Genomic DNA, 25,195 nt, shown 5'->3' with positions numbered 1-25,195 from the left:
ACACGCCTCAGCCGTTTATACAATTTAGGGAAGTGACGAGGGTTGTCAGGAGCTAACTGCGCCTTTTCATCCAAAAAGTTCTAATGAGAAAGAACATGAATGGTATCATCGGTACGAATTGAGAACGGATTGTTATAACAGGGTCAACGGTAACGGTGAATGTTTTTGGACCTCCACACACAATCGACGAATAAATCTATTTTTTTACAGCCAACAATGAATGTGCAATTACCTACATCTGCAACATGGCTGCTATGAGAACGCTAGTGGGAAAAGTTTAGAGTACTGACGTGGGAGAAGTTGTCTAGTAATCCAGTTCAGTGAGGCAGAAATTGTTGGATAAGCAACATTTTTCCCCCCATTTTTTTTTTCTTCTATCGCCTCGGATTGAACAAACGAACGGAACACTGGATTACGGAGTCAATGCAGAGGAGTGCAAGACCACTTTCGCAATAGACTTTACCTTCTAGATTTGTGGTGCCCTTTTCATCCAAAAATAGTGGTCCTCTCGTCCAGTGGTCCATCTAAAAAATGCATTTCTCCATTCCCGAAACGGAGGTTCGTTCGGGAGAAAATGGATCAACTTATGTGGTGAGTTCCACAAATGATTTGTTTGTCTGTTGCGACATAGTTATTTTACTGCAGATTCCTAGCATGTGAAATCCATTCCAGTGATTTTACTTTTTTCTTTTTAATCGCCCCAACCAGACTCTTGTAATATGACTTTAGAGGTTGGTCCGGTTACTAGTAAACAATTTGACAGGACTTTCACTGTCTGTCATAATACCTCACAAGGCATTGCCATTTTGTAATACAATGTAAATTAACCCCATAGTCCTTGTGGAATCATACACGATTGACACTTCCAATCAATACATTGTGGATCAGTCGATCCACATCAATATAAAGTTACCCTGTAATAAAATCAATGCTTTTATTAGGACTGCAATATAATATCCCAATGCCGATGTAAAACCACAGCAATTCCATCATAGGTGATGATTGGACAGTAGGTGCCAATGCGTCATTGGTTTTATCTGACATTTCTCACTACAGTCACACTGTAAGTATACGGTCTCTGAATGCCGGGTATTGCTATCACAAGAAAACCCCCATTTGGCACAGGTTATAGATCTTATCTTTCAAGGCAAATATGTTTAAAGTTTTATGACTTCTATGTTCAGGATACACTTGCAGGTTCCTTCTCCACAATGCAAAGATAATAAGAGATAATACAAGATAAGAATACAAACATAAAGTAAATGTCTCAGTAGAATATAACAAATATTTAAATATATTTATAATATATATATATATATATATATTAATTTAATACAGGAAGGCACAATTTATTGTCCAAAATGTACATGTTTTGGTTGAAGATGGGTGGCAAGTGTTTAAATTGTGCAGTATTTAGCAATCATAATAAGAGGTGTGTGTGTGTGTGTGTGTGTGTGTGTAAGGTGCAGAGAGTCAGAGCAGGTGGTCAGTCCAGTTCAAATGTTCAGCCGTCTAATGGCTTGTAGATAGATAGACCTCTTGGTCTGGTACCGTCTGCCTGACGGTCAGGGACTGAACAGCTCGTGGCTGGGGTGTGTGGGGTTCTTGATGATGCTGCGGGCCTTCTTCTTCGGGCACTGTTTCAACTAGATGTCCTGGATTGACAGGAGGGTGGTCCCAGTGAGGTACTGGGCTGTCTTCACCACCCGCTGGAGGGCCTTGTGGTTGTGGACGGAGAGAAATTCTCGTACCAGGCCGTGTTGCAACCGGTCAAGATGCTCTCGATGGTGCAGCGGTAGTATTTGGAGAGGACCCGGGTGGCATGCCGAATTTCTTCAGCCGCCTTAGGAAGTAGAGACTCTGTTGCTCCCTCTTGACAAGAGTGGTGGTGATGTCGGTCCATGTGAAGTCCTCAGTGATGTGGACGCAGAGGAACTTAAAACTGCTGACTCTCTCTACTGTAGTCCTGTTGATGTGGATCGGGGCGTGTTCCCTCCTCTGCTTCCTGCAGTCAACAATCAACTCTTTACTTTTGCTGACGTTGAGGGAGAGGTTGTTGTCCTGGCAACATGTTGAAGGTGTGTTATGACCAGCAAGTGCTATGTCAGTGCAATGAACTACACTAAGGACTTGAGGTTGTGAAATGTTTTGTTCTTTCAAGTCCTATTTAAACCTAAATATTTTAGGTACACCCAGCCCCCTACAGTACACCCAGCCACACCCGGTACATCAAGCCACACCCGGTACACCCCACACAGTCTATGCTCACTCTTCTAGAATGATGTAAAAATGCCCAGTGCTGCTGGACAAAGTATAGCTTAGCTTGGTTATGAAGCCCTGAAATGGCCCTGTGAGCTCCTTGCTTGACCTCGTAGTACAATGCCCCTTTGTTTTAAAGCAGATTAAGTGAGCTGTTAAATCCCCTCTCTCGGATCTGAGGTTTGTCACCAAGATATGACAATCAGTCCTGTTTTTCAACTTTAAAAGCATAACCAGCTGGGAAGTGGTTTGCCACAGCTCACAGAACAGGACCGCCGAAAACTCACTACCGAGTTCCAAACTGCCACTGGAAGCAACGTCAGCCCATTAACTTTTAGTCTGGAGCGTCATGAAATGGGTTTCCATGGCCAAGCAGCCGCAAACAAGCCTAAGATCCACATGCGCAATGCCAAGCGTCGGTTGGAGTTGGACTCTGGAGTAGTGGAAACGCGTTCTCTGGATGAATCGCGCTTCACCATCTGGCAGTCCGACGGGCGAATCTGGGTTTGGCGGACATCAAGTGAACGCTACCTACCCGACTGCATGGTGCCAACTGTAAAGTTTGGTGGAGGAGGAATAATGGTCTGGGACTGTTTTTCATGGTTCCGACTAGACCAGTGAAGGGGAAATCTTAACGCTACAGCATGCAATGACATTCTAGACGATTCTGTGCTTCCAACTTTGTGGCAACAGTTTGGGGAAGGCCCTTTCCTGTTTCAGCATTACTTATACCTCTGTGCACAAAGCAAGGTCAGTACAGAAATTTGTTTGTCGAGATCGGTGTGGAAGAACTTGACTGTCCTGCACAGAGCCCTGACCTCAACCCCATCGAACACTTTTGGGATGAATTGGAACACCAACTGCGAGCCAGGCCTAATCGCCCAACATCAGTGCCCGACCTCACTAATGCTCTTGTGGCTGAATGGAAGCAAGTCCCCACAGCAATGTTCCAACATCTAGTGGAAAGCCTTCCCAGAAGAGTGGAGGCTGTTATAGCAGCAATGTTCCAGCATCTAGTGGAAAGTCTACCCAGAAGAGTGGAGGCTGTTATAGCAGCAAAGGGGGCCAACTCCATATTAATGCCCATGATTTTGGAATGTGCTGTTTGATGAGCAGGTGTCCACATACTTTTGGTCATGTAGTGAACATTTATATTCCGACATCGCTCGTACTGATATTTCTTAATTTCTTTTTATTTGGGGGGGGGATTTGTTTGTGTATTGCTAGATATTAATACTGGAGCTAGAAAAACAAGTATTTCACTGCACCTGCAATAACATCTGCACAATACTGTGTGTACACGTCAAATGCAATTTGATTTGAGTTTGAGTGACCGTCTCTACACAGTCCGTATCAAACACAGGCTCCGATGTAGCCTGCAGCTAAATGTGCCAGTGTCTTGCTGTCCGTCTCATTGGCTGAGGAGGATTCATAGTAGAGGTCACTCAATGACTCCTGCAGCCAATGAGACGTACAGTAAAGGAAACTATAATGTCCACAGTGCATTCAGTGCATTACTTAACAGCCTTATTCTAAAATAGATTAAATATAACACTTTCCTCATTGTTCTATACACGATACAAAGCGAAAACAGGTTTTGAGAGTTATGCAAATCTTATTTTTTTTAATATAAAAAATAAAATAAAAATCTACGTATTTACATAAGTATTCAGACCCCTTTGCGATGAGACTCGACATTGAGCTCTGGTGCATCCTGTTTCCATTGATCATCCTTGAGATGTTTCTACAAATTTATTGGAGCCCACCTGTGGTAAGTTCAATTCATTGGACATGATTTGGAAAGGCACACAGTTGACAGTACATGTCAGAGCAAAAACTAAGCCATGAGGTTGACGGAATTGTCCGTAGAGCTCCAAGACAGCATTATGTCGGCACAGATCTGGGGAAGGGTACCAAAGAAATGTCTGCAGCATTGAAGGTCCCCAAGAACACAGTGGCCTCCATCATTCTTAAATGGAAGCAGTTTGGAACCACAATACTCTTCCTAGAGCTGGTCGCCCGGCCAAACTCAGCAATCGTGGGAGAAGGCCTTAGTCAGGAAGGTGACCAAGAACCCGGTGGTCACTCTGACAGAGCTCCAGAGTTCCTCTGTGAAGATGGGAGAACCTTCCAGAAGGACAACCATCTCTGCAGCACTCCACCAATTAGGACTTGATGGTAGAGTTGCTTGACCGAAGCCACTCATCTGTAAAATGTGTGGGGCATGTTTTTAAGCGGCAGGGACTGGGAGAAGAGTTAGGATAGAGGCAAAGATGAACAGAGCAAAATACACAGATCCTTGATGAAAACTTGCTCCAGAGTGCTCAGGACACCTCCCAACAGGACAACGATCCTAAGCACACATCCAAGACAACTCAGGAGTGGCTTCGGGTCCTTGAGTGGCCCAGCCAGAGCCCCGACTTGAACGTGATCGAACATCTCTGGAGAGACCTAAAAATAGCTCTGCAGCGACGCTCCCCATCCAACCTAACAGAGCTTGAGAGGATCTGCAGAGAAGAATGGGAGAAACTCCCCAAATACAGGTGTGCCAAGCTTGTAGCATCATACCCAAGAAGACTTGAGGCTGTAATCGCTGCCAAAGGTGCTTCAACAAAGTACTGAGTTAAGGGTGTGAATACTTATGTATATGTGATATTTCATTATTTTTATATATATGTTTGCAAAAATGTCTAAAACCGTTTTTTGCTTTGTCATTGTGGAGTATTGTGTGTAGATTGGCGTTGGGGACGACGACGAATTAATCCATTTCTGAATAAGAAATTAAACAAAAAAAAGGTCAAGGAGGCTGAATACGTTCCCACTGTAGACGGGTTTCAACCATTAATCATGAGTGATCAGTGTAGCGGAGAGAGGGGCACAGTACAGGAAATGGACCAACAGAGTTCTTACCAGGAAGGAAGTGTTGTTTAAAAAAATATATATATATTTTCTAGAATAGGTACTTTCCTATCGTGTGTATTTGAGTGGTGTGGGGGAATTTTTTTTAAATAACCGTCCCGAATGTTTCAAAATACATTGTTTGTGTATTTGTATTTGTTTAGTAACATTATTTATTTATATTATATAAACATGACCTAACAGTTATATTAATAACATTATTTATTTATATTATATAAACATGACCTAACAGTTATATTAATAGCATTATTTATTTATATTATAAAAACATGACTTAACAGTTATATTAATAACATTATTTATCTCGTATATAAACATGACCTAACAGCGGGAGTATCTACTAATGATTAAATGCTGTTGTTTTGGTAACTTAGTCTGCCTATTAAACATTCTACAGCTCTTACAACAGGCACTAAAGTAAAAAAAAAAAAATATATATATATATATATATATATATATATTTTGTGAGTGGACTTTCTTTCATACCACGCACATTTTAATTGCTTGCTAATAAATACAGTTGAAGTCGGAAGTTTACATACCCTTAGGTTGGAGTCATAAAAACTCGTTTTTTCAACCACTCAATTTCTTGTTAAACAAACTATAGCTTTGGCAAGTCGGTTAGGACATCTACTTTGTGCATGACATAAGTCATTTTTCCAGCAATTGTTTACAGACAGATTATTTAACTTATAATTCACTGTATCACGATTACAGTGGGTCCGAAGTTTACATGCACTAAGGTGACTGTGCCTTTAAAGAGCTTGGAAAATTCTAGAAAATAATGTCATGACTTTAGAAGCTTCTGATAGGATAATTGACATCATTGGAGTCAATTGGAGGTGCACCTGTGGATGTATTTCAAGGCCTACCTTCAAACTCAGTGCCTCTTTGCTTGACATCATGGGACAATCAAAATAAATCAGCCAAGACCTCAAAAAAACTTGTAGACCTTCACAAGCAATTTCCAAACGCCTGAAGGTACCACGTTCATCTGTATAAACAATAGTACGCAACTATAAACACCATGGGACCATGCAGCCGTCATACCGCTCAGGAAGGGACGTGTTCTGTCTCCTAGAGAGGAACGTACTTTGGTGCGAAAAGTGCAAGTCAATCCCAGAACAACAGCAAAGGACCTTGTGAAGATGCTGGTGGAAACAGGTACAAAAGTATATTTATCCACAGTAAAACGAGTCCTATATCGACATAACCTGAAAGGCCGCTCAGCAAGGAAGAAGCCACAAAACTGCCATCAAAAAAAGCCAGACTACGGTTTGCAACTGCACATCGTACATTTTGGAGAAATGTCCTCTGGTCTGATGAAAGAAAAATAGAACTGTTTGGCCATAATGACCATCGTTATGTTTGGAGGAAAAAGGGGGAGGCTTGCAAGCCGAATGACATCATCCCAACCATGAAGCACGGGGGTGGCAGCATCATGTTGTGGGGGGTGCTTTGCTGCAGGATGGACTGGTGCACTTCACAAAATAGATGGCATCATGAGGCAGGACAATTATGTGGATACATTGAAGCAACATCTCAAGGCATCAGTCAGGAACTTAAAGCTTGGTAGCAAATGGGTCTTCCAAATGGTCAATGACCCCAAGCATACTTCCAAAGTTGAGGCAAAATGGCATAAGGACAACCAAGTCAAGGTATTGGAGTGGCCAACACAAAGCCCTGACCTCAATCCTATAGAAAATGTGTGGGCAGAACTGAAAAAGCGTGTGCGAGCAAGGAGGCCTACAAACCTGACTCAGTTACACCAGCTCTGTCAGGAGGAATGGACCAAAATTCACTCAACTTATTGTGGGAAGCTTATGGAAGGCTACCCAGAACGTTTGACCCAAGTTAAACAATTTTAAAGGCAATGCTACCACATACTAATTGAGTGTATGTAAACTTCTGACCCACTGGGAATGTGATGAAAGAAATAAAAGCTGAAATAATTCTCTCTCCTATTATTCTGACATTTCACATTCTTAAAATAAAGTGGTGATCCTAACTGACCTAAAACAGGGATTTGTTTTTACCTAGGATTAAATGTCAGGAATTGTGGAAAAACTGAGTTTAAATGTATTTGGCTAAGGTGTATGTAAACTTATGACTTCAACTGTAAATAAATTTGGGGTGTGCATGTGTGTGTTAGTTCACTGCTTCTCTCTATAGGCCTATATGTCTATTCAGGAAGTTTCTTAAAGCAGCCTGTCTGGACTCCTCCTCGTCATGTTGTAATCCAGGACCTGTTTTCAGTAGGTTAGTTCTCTCATCATGGCCTCCTCTCTTGCCACTGCTGTCCAATGACCACAGCAGCAGGGTTTGTGACGTTATGTGAATATTTTGGGAAAGGTAGGAGAACCCATCGGACTTCGTTTTGAATGGTTTTGTGCGTCAAAATTGGATCTGTATAAATAAAATATATTTATTTTGATTCCATTCATGTTGTCAATACGAAAAGTGACACATCCTCTCCAACCCGACATTAATTAATTTGTTGAGTTAATATTTATAAGTAATAACTTGAAACTATAATGAAATGCCATGGTAACCAAGTGTAATGTCTAGTTTTCAAATAAGTTTTTAGTTATTAAGAAGCATATTCATATAAACAACTAGTCACATCCCTACAAGTAGTAGTCGCCGTTCCAAAGAGCACCCTATTCCCTACATAGTGCACTGCATTTGACTAGAGTACACTAGGTAGGGAATAGGGTGGTTATGGGCCCTGGTCTAAAGTAGTGCACTAGGTAGGGAATAGGGTGGTTATGGGCCCTGGTCTAAAGTAGTGCACTATGTAGGGAATAGGGTGGTTATGGGCCCTGGTCTAAAGTAGTGCACTAGGTAGGGAATAGGGTGGTTATGGGCCCTGGTCTAAAGTAGTGCACTAGGTAGGGAATAGGGTGGTTATGGGCCCTGGTCTAAAATAGTGCACTATGTAGGGAATAGGGTGGTTATGGGCCCTGGTCTAAAATAGTGCACTAGGTAGGGAATAGGGTGCCATTAGTGACATAGATTGGGCCAGCTCTTAGTCTTAATACAGAGGGATTGTGTGTGTACCTTGGAACCAGGAGCCATGGAGGCGTCTGAACCCCCATCACACAGTACAGGGACTTTAGGAAAAATGTCTGCGTTTGGACTTCTCTCACTTCCTGTCTATTAAATATGGGCTCTATATGAGCAGACTGGTATTAGAGGTGGCAACGGTGTGTGTGTGTGCAGTAATTTATAGTCTGTCTTGTTTAGTTGGTTGCAGATTGAAACAGGTCAGGGTCTGTTAGTGATGCTTTGATGTCATCTGTTGGGTACGTTCTGGGTTTATTACTGTGAGGTTCCACTGGGTATGTTCTGGGTTTAATACTGTGAGATTCCACTGGGTATGTTCTGGGTTTAATACTGTGAGATTCCACTGGGTATGTTCTGGGTTTAATACTGTGAGATTCCACTGGGTATGTTCTGGGTTTAATACTGTGAGATTCCACTGGGTACGTTCTGGGTTTAATACTGTGAGATTCCACTGGGTATGTTCTGGGTTTAATACTGTGAGATTCCACTGGGTATGTTCTGGGTTTAATACTGTGAGATTCCACTGGGTACGTTCTGGGTTTAATACTGTGAGATTCCACTGGGTACGTTCTGGGTTTAATACTGTGAGATTCCACTGGGTATGTTCTGGGTTTATTACTGTGAGGTTCCACTGGGTACGTTCTGGGTTTGTGCCCTGTGTGTTGTTTCATAGAAATACTTCTCAATCCAATGTGAATCCCTGGGAATATCCTTTGAGCTAGGGTATAGTCCAATGAACTCATTCTCAGAACTAGTTCCACGTGACTTTGTTCCAAGAAGCATCAAGTGAACTCATTGTGCGCTTGAATGAGTTGTTATTGCCACAATTGGCTTGCATGTGTTGAGAAACTTTGAAGACTGCAGTTCCCATGAACCTCTAGCCCTGGATCTCTCTGGGCCCAAACGTGTGCAGGACGATTTCCAAAGGTCCTAAATCTCCACATTTCATACATTAGAAAGCATCTGAATTCATCTCTGCTCTTTGGAGCAAACTAAGCATCTCCCATGTCTCTTTATGGACTGAAATAGAGACATGTATCAGCAACTGTCTGTTCCCTTTAATTATGCTTTCCGTTAATAATGAGGCATGCATTTTAATGAAAAATCTTCCATTAATGTAAGAGCCACTCAATTTTTGGGACGTATCAATTCCATTCACTTATCAAATAAAATGTATTTATGTAGCCCTTCTTACATCAGCTGATATATCAAAAGTGCTGTACAGAAACCCAGGCTAAAACCCCAAACAGCAAGCAATGCAGGTGTAGAAGCACAGTGGCTAGGAAAAACTCTCTAGAAAGGCCAAAACCTAGGAAGAAACCTAGAGATGAACCAGGCTATGAGGGGTGGCCAGTCCTCTTCTGACTGTGCCGGGTGGAGATTATAACAGAACATGGCCAAGATGTTCAAATGTTCATAAATGACCAGCATGGTCAAATAATAATAATCACAGTAGTTGTCGAGGGTGCAACAAGTCAGCACCTCAGAAGTAAATGTGAGTTGGCTTTTCAGAGCCGATCATTGAGAGTATCTCTACCGCTCCTGCTGTCTCTAGAGAGTTGAAAACAGCAGGTCTGGGACAAGGTAGCACGTCCGGTGAACAGGTCAGGGTTCCATAGCCGCAGGCAGAAGAGTAGAAACTGGAGCAGCAGCACGGCCAGATGGACTGGGGACAGCAAGGAGTTTTCATGCCAGGTAGACCTGAGGCATGGTCCTAGGGCTCAGGTCCTCCGAGAGAGAGAAAGAGAGAACATACTTAAATTCACACTGGACACCGGATAAGACAGGAGAAGTACTCCAGATATAACAGACTGACCCTAGCCCCGACACATAAACTACTGCAGCATAAATACTGGAGGCTGAGACAGGAGGGGTCAGGAGACACTGTGGCCCCATCCGATGATACCCCCTGACAGGGCCAAACAGGAAGGATATAACCCCACACACATTGCCAAAGCACAGCCCCCACACCACTAGAGGGATATCTTCAACCACTAACTTACCATCCTGAGACAAGGCAGAGTATAGCCCACAAAGATCTCCACCACGGCACAACCCAAGGGGGGGTTCACTTATCAATTCAATTCACTTATCAATTAATGATATCTACCCATTTTGATTCTTAAAGAAAACTTAACTTAGAAACGCGTCATGAGCTCAGTTCAACCTCGTCATGAACTCAAAACATACGCTTGTTTTTACCCCGTTGTTTTTTCATTGACATTGTTTACAAACACTGTAGCTACAGAACATGGTTAAAACTACAATAGAATGGATGGTCAGTCCTTTCATCCATCAGCCCTGTCTATGAATTTCAGAGTGGTTACATTTCTCAATCCCTCAGCTTTTATACTGTAACGGTGGAGGGGGAATAGCCAACAGCGTTATTGTTTCTACTGCTGAATGCTGCTTTTAAAGGCCACGTTGCACGTTTACATTTGACAATATAAATAAACTATACACATCTTTGCAGATGGCTTTATTTTTTTGTACCCCCCCCCCCCCCCCAAGAAAATAATGTGTGAAGCACGTACGTTAGTAAGCCACGCCCCCCCCCAAGAAAATAATGTGTGAAGCACGTACGTTAGTAAGCCACGCCCCCCCCCAAGAAAATAATGTGTGAAGCACGTACGTTAGTAAGCCACGCCCCCCCCCAAGAAAATAATGTGTGAAGCACGTACGTTAGTAAGCCACGCCCCCCCCCAAGAAAATAATGTGTGAAGCACGTACGTTAGTAAGCCACGCCCCCCCCCAAGAAAATAATGTGTGAAGCACGTACGTTAGTAAGCCACGCCCCCCCCCAAGAAAATAATGTGTGAAGCACGTACGTTAGTAAGCCACGCCCCCCCCCAAGAAAATAATGTGTGAAGCACGTACGTTAGTAAGCCACGCCCCCCCCCAAGAAAATAATGTGTGAAGCACGTACGTTAGTAAGCCACGCCCCCCCCCAAGAAAATAATGTGTGAAGCACGTACGTTAGTAAGCCACGCCCCCCCCCCAAGAAAATAATGTGTGAAGCACGTACGTTAGTAAGCCACGCCCCCCCCCAAGAAAATAATGTGTGAAGCACGTACGTTAGTAAGCCACGCCCCCCTCAAGTGCTTGATGCAGCACGTACGATAGTAAGCCACGCCCCCCTCAAGTGCTTGATGCAGCACGTACGTTAGTAAGCCACGCCCCCCTCAAGTGCTTGATGCAGCACGTACGTTAGTAAGCCACGCCCCCCTCAAGTGCTTGATGCAGCACGTACGTTAGTAAGCCACGCCCCCCCTAAGCCACGCAGCCTGGGATATTGCCTGTGACGTCGGTTCAGGTGGAAGAATATGGAGCTGACTGGGGACAACCATCTGGTGAAGACTATGGAGCTGACTGGGGACAACCATCTGGTGGAAGACTATGGAGCTGACTGGGGACAACCATCTGGTGAAGACTATGGAGCTGACTGGGGACAACCATCTGGTGGAGACTATGGAGCTGACTGGGGACAACCATCTGGTGAAGACTATGGAGCTGACTGGGGACAACCATCTGGTGGAAGACTATGGAGCTGACTGGGGACAACCATCTGGTGAAGACTATGGAGCTGACTGGGGACAACCATCTGGTGGAGACTATGGAGCTGACTGGGGACAACCATCTGGTGGAGACTATGGAGCTGACTGGGGACAACCATCTGGTGGAGACTATGGAGCTGACTGGGGACAACCATCTGGTGGAGACTATGGAGCTGACTGGGGACAACCATCTGGTGAAGACTATGGAGCTGACTGGGGACAACCATCTGGTGGAGACTATGGAGCTGACTGGGGACAACCATCTGGTGAAGACTATGGAGCTGACTGGGGACAACCATCTGGTGAAGACTATGGAGCTGACTGGGGACAACCATCTGGTGGAGACTATGGAGCTGACTGGGGACAACCATCTGGTGGAGACTATGGAGCTGACTGGGGACAACCATCTGGTGGAGACTATGGAGCTGACTGGGGACAACCATCTGGTGGAGACTATGGAGCTGACTGGGGACAACCATCTGGTGGAGACTACGGAGCTGACTGGGGACAACCATCTGGTGAAGACTATGGCGCTGACTGGGGACAACCATCTGGTGGAGACTATGGCGCTGACTGGGGACAACCATCTGGTGGAGACTATGGAGCTGACTGGGGACAACCATCTGGTGGAGACTATGGAGCTGACTGGGGACAACCATCTGGTGAAGACTATGGAGCTGACTGGGGACAACCATCTGGTGAAGACTATGGAGCTGACTGGGGACAACCATCTGGTGAAGACTATGGAGCTGACTGGGGACAACCATCTGGTGGAAGACTATGGAGCTGACTGGGGACGACCATCTGGTGAAGACGTAGCTAATACTTCTCAGCCTGAAGTCCTTGAATAAAACTAACATGGTCTGCTTGAATTTTACATTTTCTCATTTCTACATGTACAGGAGTTGTGTTGGTAAAAAAAAAAACTGAACTTGACATTGCTAGCTGGCTTCTGACTTATTCATGCTACTTTTATTAGCAACTGGCGAGCTGTATCAGACAGCTTTAGATGCTAAGCTATCCATCTCTGATGTTAGTTTTTTTTAAACATGTCATTAGCTAGCAAGCTAGCTTGAAACTGGTGGGAGAAGTTAGCGAAGATGGTGCACATTACCTGTCTAAGTAGGCTGTAAAAAAAAAATAACAATGCCCCTCTTTATTTCACTGCAAATTGGCTGTGTCGTTTTGGTATAATTTGGCTGAATAGGCTTGTGATCATTTACGTTCAGTGTTTCATTAGTTAAATCAAATTGGAGTGGGTGTGTGGACTTTTCCATGTGAATACTAGTCACCAAAAATTATAATGTTATCAGCCATGACCACAAGGTCCGATAGGAATTCGGGGAACTCCGTGAGGAACGCTGTATATGGCCCAGGAGGCCTGTAAACAGTAGCTATAAGAGGTGATTGAGTAGGCTGCATAGATTTCATGACTAGAAGCTCAAAAGTCGAAAACGCAGTCTTTTTTATTTATTTTTTAAGTGAAATTTGCTATCGTAAATGTTAGTGTAACTGATGTAAAATGGCTAGCTAGTTAGCGGTGGTGCCCTAATAGCGTTTCAATCGGTGACGTCACTCGCTCTGAGACCTTGAAGTAGTGGTTCACCTTGCTCTGCAAGGGCCGCGGCTTTTGTAGCGCGACGGGTAACGATGCTTCGAGGGTGACTGTTGATGTGTGCAGAGGGTCCCTGGTTCGAGCCCAGGTTGGGGCGAGGAGAGGGACGAAAGTTAAACTGTTACATTAGCAACACCTCCGCGGGATGCGCTGGGGATTTGGTCACTAGTGTAGCCAGGAGGAGAGGCCTCATTTACACAGTAAATTCATCATGCTTAAGCCATGTTTCAGTCAGGCCGATCACATCAAGGTGATTAGTGATTAGTTCATTGACTATAACTGCCTTTAAGTAGCCCTATTTTGAGATGTGAGATTTCACAATCTCTTTCTATAATGACAGGAATGGAGGAGGTCTTTATTCCAGTGAGATTGCTAAGGCGAACACTGCCATGTTTAGATTTTCCCAACCTTGTCTAGGCCTAGATCATCTGCTTTCTGAAGACGGTCTAGGCATATACGACATGCTTTCTGAAGACAGTCTAGGCCTATACGAGATGCTTTCTGAAGACAGTCTAGGCCTATACGAGATGCTTTCTGAAGACAGTCTAGGCCTTTACGAGATGCTTTCTGAAGACAGTCTAGGCCTATACGAGATGCTTTCTGAAGACAGTCTACGCCTATACATGATGCTTTCTGAAGACAGTCTAGGCCTATACGAGATGCTTTCTGAAGACATTCTAGGCCTAGAACGGATGCTTTCTGAAGACGGTCTAGGCCTAGATCATCTGCTTTCTGAAGACAGTCTAGGCCTAGATCATCTGCTTTCTGAAGACAGTCTAGGCCTAGATCATCTGCTTTCTGAAGACAGTTTAGGCCTATACGAGATGCTTTCTGAAGACAGTCTAGGCCTAGATGAGATGCTTTCTGAAGACGGTCTAGGCCTAGATGAGATGCTTTCTGAAGACGGTCTGGGCCTAGATGAGATGCTTTCTGAAGACGGTCTGGGCCTAGATGAGATGCTTTCTGAAGACGGTCTGGGCCTAGATGAGATGCTTTCTGAAGACGGTCTGGGCCTAGATGAGATGCTTTCTGAAGACGGTCTGGGCCTAGACGAGATGCTTTCTGAAGACGGTCTGGGCCTAGAACGGATGCTTTCTGAAGACGGTCTGGGCCTAGAACAGATGCTTTCTGGAGACGGTCTGGGCCTAGAACGGATGCTTTCTGGAGACGGTCTAGGCCTAGACGAGATGCTTTCTGAAGACAGACAGGCAGTTCCAGGTCCCTCAAGGCCACCAATAGAACAACTTTATTTAGATAACCAGGCAGACTGAAGTCAAACTTGAAGTCACTTCCCCTGAGGTCACAGAAGTCTGTCATGTTCTACACAGTATACAGTAGTTCTGGACTGTTGTTGAATTGACACATTGCCAGATGCTTTGTCTGCAACTCTGTAAAGCATTCTTGTGATATTTTGTATTAATAAGAAACAGATAATATCTATGACTGATTTTTAAAGTGGGGCTGATGCAAGATTGTGTCATAACATGTTGGTGAGGTGTTGAACTCTTGGACAGAACACTGATTTCCTCCTACAAAAACAGTTTAATCTGTTAGGTTTAGGGGTCCATTGCTGGCTGTAAAACAGTTGAGGGGGGAGAGAGAGGGAGAGGCAGACCTGGCTCTCAGAAGACAGCCTATGTGCACACTGCCCACAAAAGGAGGTGGAAACTGAGCTGCACTTCCTTAACCTCTTGCCAAATGTATGACCATATTAGAGAGACATATATTTCCCTCAGATTACACAGACCCACAAAGAATTAGAAAACAAACAAAAAACAAACCCGACTCCCATATCTACTGGGTGAAATTCCACAGTGTGCCATCACACAGTAGCAAGATGTGTGACCTGATGCCAGAAGAAAAGGCCAACCAGTGAAGAACAAACACCATTGTAAATACAACCCATATTTATGTTTTTATACTTTCTCTTTTGTACTTGTCATATGATGTGAAAATAGTTCATTTGAAATGTCTTTATTCTTTTGGTACTTTTGTGAGTGCAATGTTTACTGTTTATTTCACTTTTTGTTTGATCTATTTCACTTGCTTTGGCCTTGTAAACATGTTTCCCACACCAATAAAGCCCTTCAATGTAATTAAGGGAGAGGGGCGTTGGCTGTGTGTCTGAGGAGGAGAGGGAAGACTGGGTTGGCTGTGTTTCTGTTGAGGAGAGGGAAGACTGGGTTGGCTGTGTTTCTGTTGAGGAGAGGGAAGACTGGGTTGGCTGTGTGTCTGAGGAGAGGGAAGACTGGGGTTGGCTGTGTGTCTGTTGAGGAGAGGGAAGACTGGGGTTGGCTGTGTTTCTGAGGAGGAGAGGGAAGACTGGGGTTGGCTGTGTTTCTGTTGAGGAGAGGGAAGACTGGGGTTGGCTGTGTGTCTGAGGAGAGGGAAGACTGGGGTTGGCTGTGTTTCTGTTGAGGAGAGGGAAGACTGGGGTTGGCTGTGTTTCTGTTGAGGAGAGGGAAGACTGGGGTTGGCTGTGTTTCTGTTGAGGAGAGGGAAGACTGGGGTTGGCTGTGTGTCTGTTGAGGAGAGGGAAGACTGGGGTTGGCTGTGTGTCTGAGGAGAGGGAAGACTGGGGTTGGCTGTGTGTCTGTTGAGGAGAGGGAAGACTGGGGTTGGCTGTGTTTCTGTTGAGGAGAGGGAAGACGGGGGTTGGCTGTGTTTCTGAGGAGAGGGAAGACTGGGGTTGGCTGTGTGTCTGTTGAGGAGAGGGAAGACTGGGGTTGGCTGTGGGTCTGTTGAGGAGAGGGAAGACTGGGGTTGGCTGTGGGTCTGTTGAGGAGAGGGAAGACTGGGGTTGGCTGTGTTTCTGAGGAGAGGGAAGACGGGGGTTGGCTGTGGGTCTGAGGAGAGGGAAGACTGGGGTTGGCTGTGTGTCTGTTGAGGAGAGGGAAGACTGGTTGGCTGTGTGTCTGTTGAGGAGAGGGAAGACGGGGGTTGGCTGTGTGTCTGTTGAGGAGAGGGAAGACTGGGTTGGCTGTGTGTCTGTTGAGGAGAGGGAAGACTGGGTTGGCTGTGGGTCTGAGGAGAGGGAAGACTGGTTGGCTGTGTGTCTGAGGAGAGGGAAGGGGGGTTGGCTGTGTGTTTTTATCATACCAAACACCTCAGTGTTCCAAGAAGAAATGTAATTTTAATGAAGCCTTTCACAATGGAAAATAGTGGTTCATGTTCTCTTTGCCTGTGATTGGGCGCTACATCTGACACCACTGATTGGCTTTTGTTGATTCCAAACATTACTGTTGCGTAGGAGGAGCCTGGTAGCTCTTGTCAAAACAAACAGGGAAGTTGAGCCAACAAGTTAACTTCAGGTTGTGTTACACCATTCATTACTTTATATCCCTAACAGTGTGTTATTGTGTCCCCTGCATCAATACAAAAAACATCTGTGTGTGAAAGGCTTGTGTTACGCTGTGCAATGTATTCCCAGAGCAGAGCAACACTTAATGACTCTACGCTGTGCAATGTATTCCCAGAGCAGAGCAACACTTAATGACTCTACACTGTGCAATGTATTCCCAGATCAGAGCAACACTTAATGACTCTACGCTGTGCAATGTATTCCCAGAGCAGAGCAACACTTAATGACTCTACACTGTGCAATGTATTCCCAGATCAGAGCAACACTTAATGACTCTCCGCTGTACAATGTATTCCCAGAGCAGAGCAACACTTAATAAATCTATACTGTGTCTGAAATGGCACCCTATTCCACATACTGGATAGTACAGGCCCTGCTATAATTAATGATAACTCTATGGGTCCTGGTCTAAGGTAGTGCACTATATAGGGTATAGGGCTCTGGTCTATAGTAGTACCACTATATAGGGAATAGGGCTCTGGTCTAAAGTAGTGCACTATATAGGGAATAGGGCCCTGGTCTATAGTAGTACCATTATATAGGGAATAGGGCTCTGGTCTATAGTAGTACCATTATATAGGGTATAGGGCTCTGGTCTATAGTAGTACCACTATATAGGGAATAGGGCTCTGTTCAAAAGTAGTACACTATATAGGGAATAGGGCCCTGGTCTATAGTAGTGCACTATATAGGGAATAGGGATCTGGTCTAACGTAGTGCACTATATAGGGAATAGGGATCTGGTCTAAAGTAGTGCACTATGTAGGGAATAGGGCCCTGGTTTAAGTAGTGCGTGCCGCACTAGGGGCGGCAGGGTAGCCTAGTGGTTAGAGCGTTGAACTAGTAACCGGAAGGTTGCAAGTTCAAATCCCCGTGCTGACAGGCAGTTAACAGGCACTGTTCCTAGGCCGTCATTGAAAATAAGAATTTGTTCTTAATTGAGAATTTGTTCTTAATAAAGGTTAAAAAAAATATATATATAGGGAATAGGGCCCTGGTCTAAAGTAGTGCACTATGTAGGGAATAGGGCCCTGGTCTAAAGTAGTGCACTATGTAGGGAATAGGGCCCTGGTCTAAAGTAGTGCACTATGTAGGGAATAGGGCCCTGGTCTAAAGTAGTGCACTATGTAGGGAATAGGGCCCTGGTCTAAAGTAGTGCACTATGTAGGGAATAGGGCCCTGGTCTAATGTAGTGCACTATGTAGGGAATAGGGCCCTGGTCTAAAGTAGTGCACTAAATCAAATCAAATGTTATTGGTCACATGGTTAGCAGATGTTATTGGTCACATGGTTAGCAGATGTTAATGGTCACATGGTTAGCAGATGTTAATGGTCACATGCACATGGTTAGTAGATGTTAATGGTCACATGGTTAGCAGATGTTATTGGTCACATATACATGGTTAGCAGATGTTATTGGTCACATGGTTATCAGATGTTAATGGTCACATGGTTAGCAGATGTTATTGGTCACATACACATGGTTAGTAGATGTTAATGGTCACATGGTTAGCAGATGTTAATGGTTACATACACATGGTTAGTAGATGTTAATGGTTAGCAGATGTTAATGGTCACATACACATGGATATCAGATGTTAATGGTTAGCAGATGTTATTGGTCACATGGTTAGCAGATGTTATTGGTCACATGGTTAGCAGATGTTATTGGTCACATACACATGGTTAGTAGATGTTAATGGTTACATACACATGGTTAGCAGATGTTATTGGTTACATACACATGGTTAGTAGATGTTAATGGTCACATGGTTAGTAGATGTTAATGGTCACATGGTTAGCAGATGTTATTGGTCACATGTTTAGCAGATGTTACTGGTCACATACACATGGTTAGCAGATGTTAATGGTTACATACACATGGTTAGTAGATGTTATTGGTCACATGGTTAGCAGATGTTATTGGTCACATACACATGGTTAGCAGATGTTAATGGTTACATACACATGGTTAGCAGATGTTATTGGTCACATACACATGGTTAGCAGATGTTATTGGTCACATGGTTAGCAGATGTTATTGGTCACATGGTTAGCAGATGTTATTGGTCACATACACATGGTTAGTAGATGTTAATGGTTACATACACATGGTTAGCAGATGTTATTGGTTACATACACATGGTTAGTAGATGTTAATGGTCACATGGTTAGCAGATGTTATTGGTCACATGCTTAGCAGATGTTACTGGTCACATACACATGGTTAGCAGATGTTAATGGTCATATACACATGGTTAGCAGATGTTACTGGTCACATGCACATGGTTAGCAGATGTTACTGGTCACATACACATGGTTAGTAGATGTTATTGGTCACATGGTTAGCAGATGTTATTGGTCACATGGTTAGTAGATGTTAATGGTCACATACACATGGTTAGCAGATGTTAATGGTCACACGGTTAGCAGATGTTATTGGTCACATACACATGGTTAGCAGATGTTAATAGTCACATACACATGGTTAGTAGATGTTAATGCAAGCGTTTCTAGTTCTGACAGTGCAGTAATATCTAACAAGTAATGTAACAATTTCACAACAACTACCTCATACACACAAATCTAAAGGAATTAATAAGAATATGTACATATGAGTATATGGATGAGCGATGGCCGAGCGGCAGAGGAAAGGTGCAGTAGATGGAATAAAATACAGTATATGAGATGAGTAATGTAAGATATGCGATAGTTAGTGATGGCTGTTTAACAGTCTGATGGTGATAGAAGCTGTTTAACAGTCTGATGGCCTTGAGATAGAAGCTGTTTAACAGTCTGAGGGCCTTGAGATAGAAGCTGTTTTTCAGTCTGAGTTAGTGATGGCTGTTTTAACAGTCTGATGGCCTTGAGGTAGAAGTTGTTCTTCAGTGTCTCGGTCCCAGCTTTGATGCCTCTGTAATAGGGTGCCATTTCGGGAAGCTCCCTAGTTTCCGTGATGCAAATTGAAGACCGTGTGAGCCGAGTAGCACTAAATAATACCCTTTTAGACAGACCTTACAGTGTGTTGCAAAATAAAATATATTCTGCCAATGGTTTTTAGAGCCCAAGTCATACAGTCCGTTTTCCCATCTCCCATTCACATGCCGTTTATTTTAACAAATCCATTGAATATAGGCTACAACCTCGCAAAATAATTAATTCTTAATTTATTTTTAGGCAGGTCCTAAGAAACATAAGACTAATTTTAAAATGTATTTTCAAAAATGAATAGAATGACGTTGATTTTTTTAAATGATCTTACTGCTAAGTGAAGCCTATATGCTAGAGAGAAGTGCTCAGTAAAGAATCTATTCTCATCTCTTCGACAGGCATTCAACATCCATGTGAATAGCGTTCTGCATTGTCAGGTACGCTATAGCCAGCTGCTCGGCCTACACCAACAGGTAAGACTTCAACATGCATTGCATTCAGAAAGTATTCAGACCCCTTGACTTGAAAACAAATGTATATCTACGTTATACTAAAATGTATTAAAAATATATTTCTCCTCAATCTACTCAATACCCATAGTGACAAAGCAAAAAGAACTTTTTGCACAAAAACAACCCGAAATCACATATACATAAGTATTCAGACCCTTTACTCAGTACTTTGTATAGACACATATGCACATATGGCAGCGATTGCAGCCTCTAGTCTTCTTGGGTTTGACGCTACAAGCTTGGCACACCTGTATTTGGGGAGTTTATCCCATTCTTCTCTGCAGATCCTCTCAAGCTTTGTCAGTTGGGATGGAGAGTGTCGCTGCACAGCTATTTGCAGGTCTCTCCAGAGATGTTTGATCGGGTTCAAGTCCGGGCTCTGGCTGGGCCACTCAAGGACATTCAGAGACTTGTCCCGAAGCCACTCCTGCATTGTCTTGGCTGTGTGCTTAGGGTCGTTGTCCTGTTGCAAGGGGAATCTTTGCCCCAGTCTGAGGTCCTAACCTGCTCCAGAGCACTTTTCATCAAGGATATCTTTGTATTTTGCTTCGTTCATCTTTCCCTCGATCCTGACTAGTCTCCCAGTCCCTGCCGCTGAAAAACATCCCCACAGATTAATGCTGCCACCACCATGCTTCACTGTAGGGATGCTGCCACCACCATGCTTCACCGTAGGGATGCTGCCACCACCATGCTTCACCGTAGGGATGCTGCCACTACCATGCTTCACCGTAGGGATGGTGCCAGGTTTCTTCCAGAAGATACGCTTAGCATACGCTTAGCTCAGAGTCTGAGTTTATGGTCTGAAAGTCTTTAGGTGGCTTTTGGAAAACTCCCAAGCGGGCTGTCATGTGCCTTTTAATGAGGAGTGGCCACTCTACCATAAAGGTCTGATTGGTGGGTTGCTGCAGAGATGGGAGAACCTTCCAGAAGGACAACCATCTCCACAGAGGAACTCTAGAGCTCTGTCAGAGGGACCATCGGGTTCTTGGTCACCTCCCTGACCAAGGCCCTTCTCCCCCGATTGCTCAGTTTGGCCAGGTTGCCAGCTCTAGGAAGAGTCTTGGTTGTTCCAAAACTGAATCAATTTAAGAATGATGGATGCCACTGTGTTCTTGGCGACCTTCAATGCTGGAGAAATGTTTTGGTACCCTTCCCCAGATCTGTGCCTCGACACAATCCTGTCTCAGAGCTCTTTTCACAATTCCTTCCACCTCATGGCTTGGTTTTTGATCTGACATGCACTGTCAACTGTGGGACCTTATATAGACAGGTGTGTGCCTTTCCAAATCATATCCAATCAATTGAATTTACCACAGGTGGACTCCAATCAAGTTGTAGAAACATCTCAAAGATAATCAATGGAAACAGGATGCACCTGAGTGCAATTTTGAGTACCATAGCAAAGGGTTTGAATACTTTTGTAAATAAGGTATTTAAAAAAAAAAATTAAAAAAAATTTGCAAACATTTCTAAAAACCTGATCGCTTTGTCATTTTGAGGTATTGTGATGTCATTATGAGGTATTGTGATGTCATTATGAGGTATTGTGATGTCATTATGAGGTATTGTGATGTCATTATGGGGTATTGTGATGTCATTATGAGGTATTGCATGTAGATTGCTGAGGAAATTGTTTTATTTAATCTATTTTAGAATAAGGCTGTAACGTAACAAAATGTGGGAAAAGGCTGAATACTTTCCGAAGGCATTATGTGCAGCTTCAAAACAAATTGGTGATCAGGAATATGAGCTGTTTACTTTGCTCACCAGCAGAATCAAGCAACAATTACTAGCATAGACCCTACTGGTCTTTTGGTATGTCAACATAACTTGAGACTTGACTTGCTCTTAGAATACATGACTTGGACTCGACTTGAGACTCGACCTGTTCTACTGGGGACTGGACCTGTTCTACTGGGGACTGGACCTGTTCTACTGGGGACTCGACCTGTTCTACTGGGGACTCAACCTGTTCTACTGGGGACTCGACCTGTTCTACTGGGGACTCGACCTGTTCTACTGGGGACTCGACCTGTTCTACTGGGGACTCTACCTGTTCTACTGGGGACTCTACCTGTTCTACTGGGGACTGGACCTGTTCTACTGGAGACTGGACCTGTTCTACTGGGGACTCTACCTGTTCTACTGGGGACTCTACCTGTTCTACTGGGGACTCGAGACTCAGAACTTGTGACTTGAATAACAGTGACTTCTGTGTCTATGCCAGCCCTTATAGTTTACCCAGCTTCATCTGTAGTGTAGTCACGGTGCAGTAACTGTAAACCCATGAACACAAACCCCTTCCTCAGGGAATGTTCTTACAGGTGCTGGCGAAACTACTGGAAGTGGATGTAAAATGAAGTGTTATTGGTAGTGACAGCTGAGCAGAAAGCCCGTGGGACTTTGTAGCTTCATCTACATTTTTAGAGGGACAATAATTCTAATCTGTCACAGAGGTTGTATCTAATAGCATTCTGGTTGTATTCCACTGTGTAGGAGAGAGGTTGTATTCCACTGTGTAGGAGAGAGGTTGTATCTAATAGCATTCTGGTTGTATTCCACTGTGTAGGAGAGAGGTTGTATCTAATAGCATTCTGGTTGTATTCCACTGTGTAGGAGAGAGGCTGTACCCCTAATAGCATTCTGGTTGTATTCCACTGTGTAGGAGAGAGGTTGTATTCCACTGTGTAGGAGAGAGGTTGTCATTTGAGACGTAGCTGGTGTGTCTGCCTGTGGATACTGCGCGAGTATCCAGCACAGAGACCCTGGTCTGCTTCTTCCTCTATACCATCAGTACATTAACGTAGGAAATGAAAAACACCCTGCTGCTTTTCACTACGATTAAGTTCCAAATGACTACCTATTCCCTTTTTATAGTGCCCTACTTTAGACGAGGGCCTATAGGGTAGTAGTGCTCTACTTTAGACCAGGGTCTATAGGGTAGTAGTGCACTACTTTAGACCAGGGTCTATAGGGTAGTAGTGCACTACTTTAGACCAGGGCCTATAGGGGTAGTAGTGCACTACGTTAGACCAGGGTCTATAGGGTAGTAGTGCACTACTTTAGACCAGGGTCTATAGGGTAGTAGTGCACTACTTTAGACCAGGGTCTATAGGGTAGTAGTGCACTACGTTAGACCAGGGTCTATAGGGTAGTAATGCACTACGTTAGACCAGGGTCTATAGGGTAGTAATGCACTACTTTAGACCAGGGTCTATAGGGTAGTAGTGCACTACTTTAGACCAGGATCTATAGGGTAGTAGTGCACTACTTTAGACCAGGGCCTATAGGGTAGTAGTGCTCTACTTTAGACCAGGGTCTATAGGGTAGTAGTGCACTACTTTAGACCAGGGTCTATAGGGTAGTAGTGTACTACTTTAGACCAGGGCCTATAGGGTAGTAGTGCACTACGTTAGACCAGGGTCTATAGGGTAGTAGTGCACTACTTTAGACCAGGATCTATAGGGTAGTAGTGCACTACGTTAGACCAGGGTCTATAGGGTAGTAGTGCACTACTTTAGACCAGGGTCTATAGGGTAGTAGTGCTGTACTTTAGACCAGGATCTATAGGGTAGTAGGGCACTACTTTAGACCAGGGTCTATAGGGTAGTAGTGCACTACGTTAGACCAGGGTCTATAGGGTAGTAGTGCACTACGTTAGACCAGGGTCTATAGGGTAGTAGTGCACTACGTTAGACCAGGGTCTATAGGGTAGTAGTGCACTACGTTAGACCAGGATCTATAGGGTAGTAGTGCACTACGTTAGACCAGGGTCTATAGGGTAGTAGTGCACTACTTTAGACCAGGATCTATAGGGTAGTAGTGCACTACTTTAGACCAGGGCCTATAGGGGTAGTTGTGCACTACTTTAGACCAGGGTCTATAGGGTAGTAGTGCACTACGTTAGACCAGGGCCTATAGGGGTAGTAGTGCACTACGTTAGACCAGGGCCTATAGGGTAGTAGTGCACTAGGACCCATAGGTCTCTGGTTAAAAGTAGATAACCGGCTGCCATTTGGGACACCGGCGATATGTTGTCCCTTTTGAAAACACAGATCTGAATTAAAACACCAGATGGTTCTTGGGGGTCCGGGAGGCTTTAGTTGAAACATCTTGTTTATAGCCTGAGATCGTCTGATGATGAAGTCCCTGAGTTCAACAGGAATGAGTTAAATCAACTCAACCTGGCTAGACAGAGTAGAAACCAGTCGTCTGCTGTCTGAATGTGTTTTACATGGAAACTATCCACATATCTACCGAACTGACTGGGTTTGAAATAAACCTGTGATTCATCCTCAGACTGCTCATAAGTTACACCACGTTTTCCAACGAGCTTCAGATGAGGGAACCATTGTGTATCCATGTTTTCTGGCTTAACTTTGGCCTGGGGGCACCATTGTGTATCCATGTTTTCTGGCTTAACTTTGGCCTGGGGGAACGGTTTTGTGTCCATGTTTTCCTCTCAACCCATTACTCCTATTAGAAAGACTGAATAAAATGTTTAGAATGTAACTTTTTTTAAGTAACCAACAATTGAAAGATATTGTAGCAGGCACCACATTGTTCCCATACTCTTTCTTTATCTTGGGACTGAAATCTGGGTCCAGCGACTGTCAAGCCAAACCTTTTGAGGAGGTGTTGAAGTTGTTACATTACCCTCATCCTTTTTGGGAGAGCTTTTCCACACACTCCTCTATACCAAGTCCCTCACGTGGATACGCCTCTCCAATGGCCTCACGGGGCGACATCCCACTTCAGACACCAGTGTAGCGAATTTGGGGGCAGCCCCAACCGGGACTCAAACCCAGGTCCAGCGACTGTCAAGGTGTTAGGTTCAAGGAAGAGTTTTAATTTTTTACAACAAAATAATTGAAGTTGTTCTGGCTCATGGTGGCCCAACAACCTATTAAGACACTTTATGTTGGTGTTTCCTTTATTCTGGCAGTTATCTGTAGCAGCAGGCTACACAGAGAAT

The 25,195-nt window shown here is 44.1% G+C and overlaps 1 protein-coding gene across 2 annotated transcripts in view; it reads left to right on the top strand.

Annotated features, from left to right (window-relative positions):
• The window catches only part of LOC139414881 (sorting nexin-17-like), an 82,685-nt gene continuing 57,490 nt past the window's right edge, over positions 1–25,195 (top strand). Inside the window, exons 1-2 of one of the 2 annotated variants that reach the window (XM_071162478.1) lie at positions 1–591; positions 20,104–20,178. In XM_071162478.1, the coding sequence (XP_071018579.1) occupies positions 532–591; positions 20,104–20,178 (135 nt within the window). In that variant the 5' untranslated portion in view covers positions 1–531. The remainder of the gene's footprint in view (positions 592–20,103; positions 20,179–25,195) is intronic. The other variant, XM_071162479.1, reaches the window with a different exon arrangement.

This window comes from Oncorhynchus clarkii, chromosome 8 (genome assembly GCF_045791955.1).
Source record: "Oncorhynchus clarkii lewisi isolate Uvic-CL-2024 chromosome 8, UVic_Ocla_1.0, whole genome shotgun sequence".
In the NCBI taxonomy this organism is placed as follows: Eukaryota; Metazoa; Chordata; class Actinopteri; order Salmoniformes; family Salmonidae; genus Oncorhynchus; species Oncorhynchus clarkii.
This window is presented reverse-complemented; position numbering and strand designations above follow the sequence as displayed.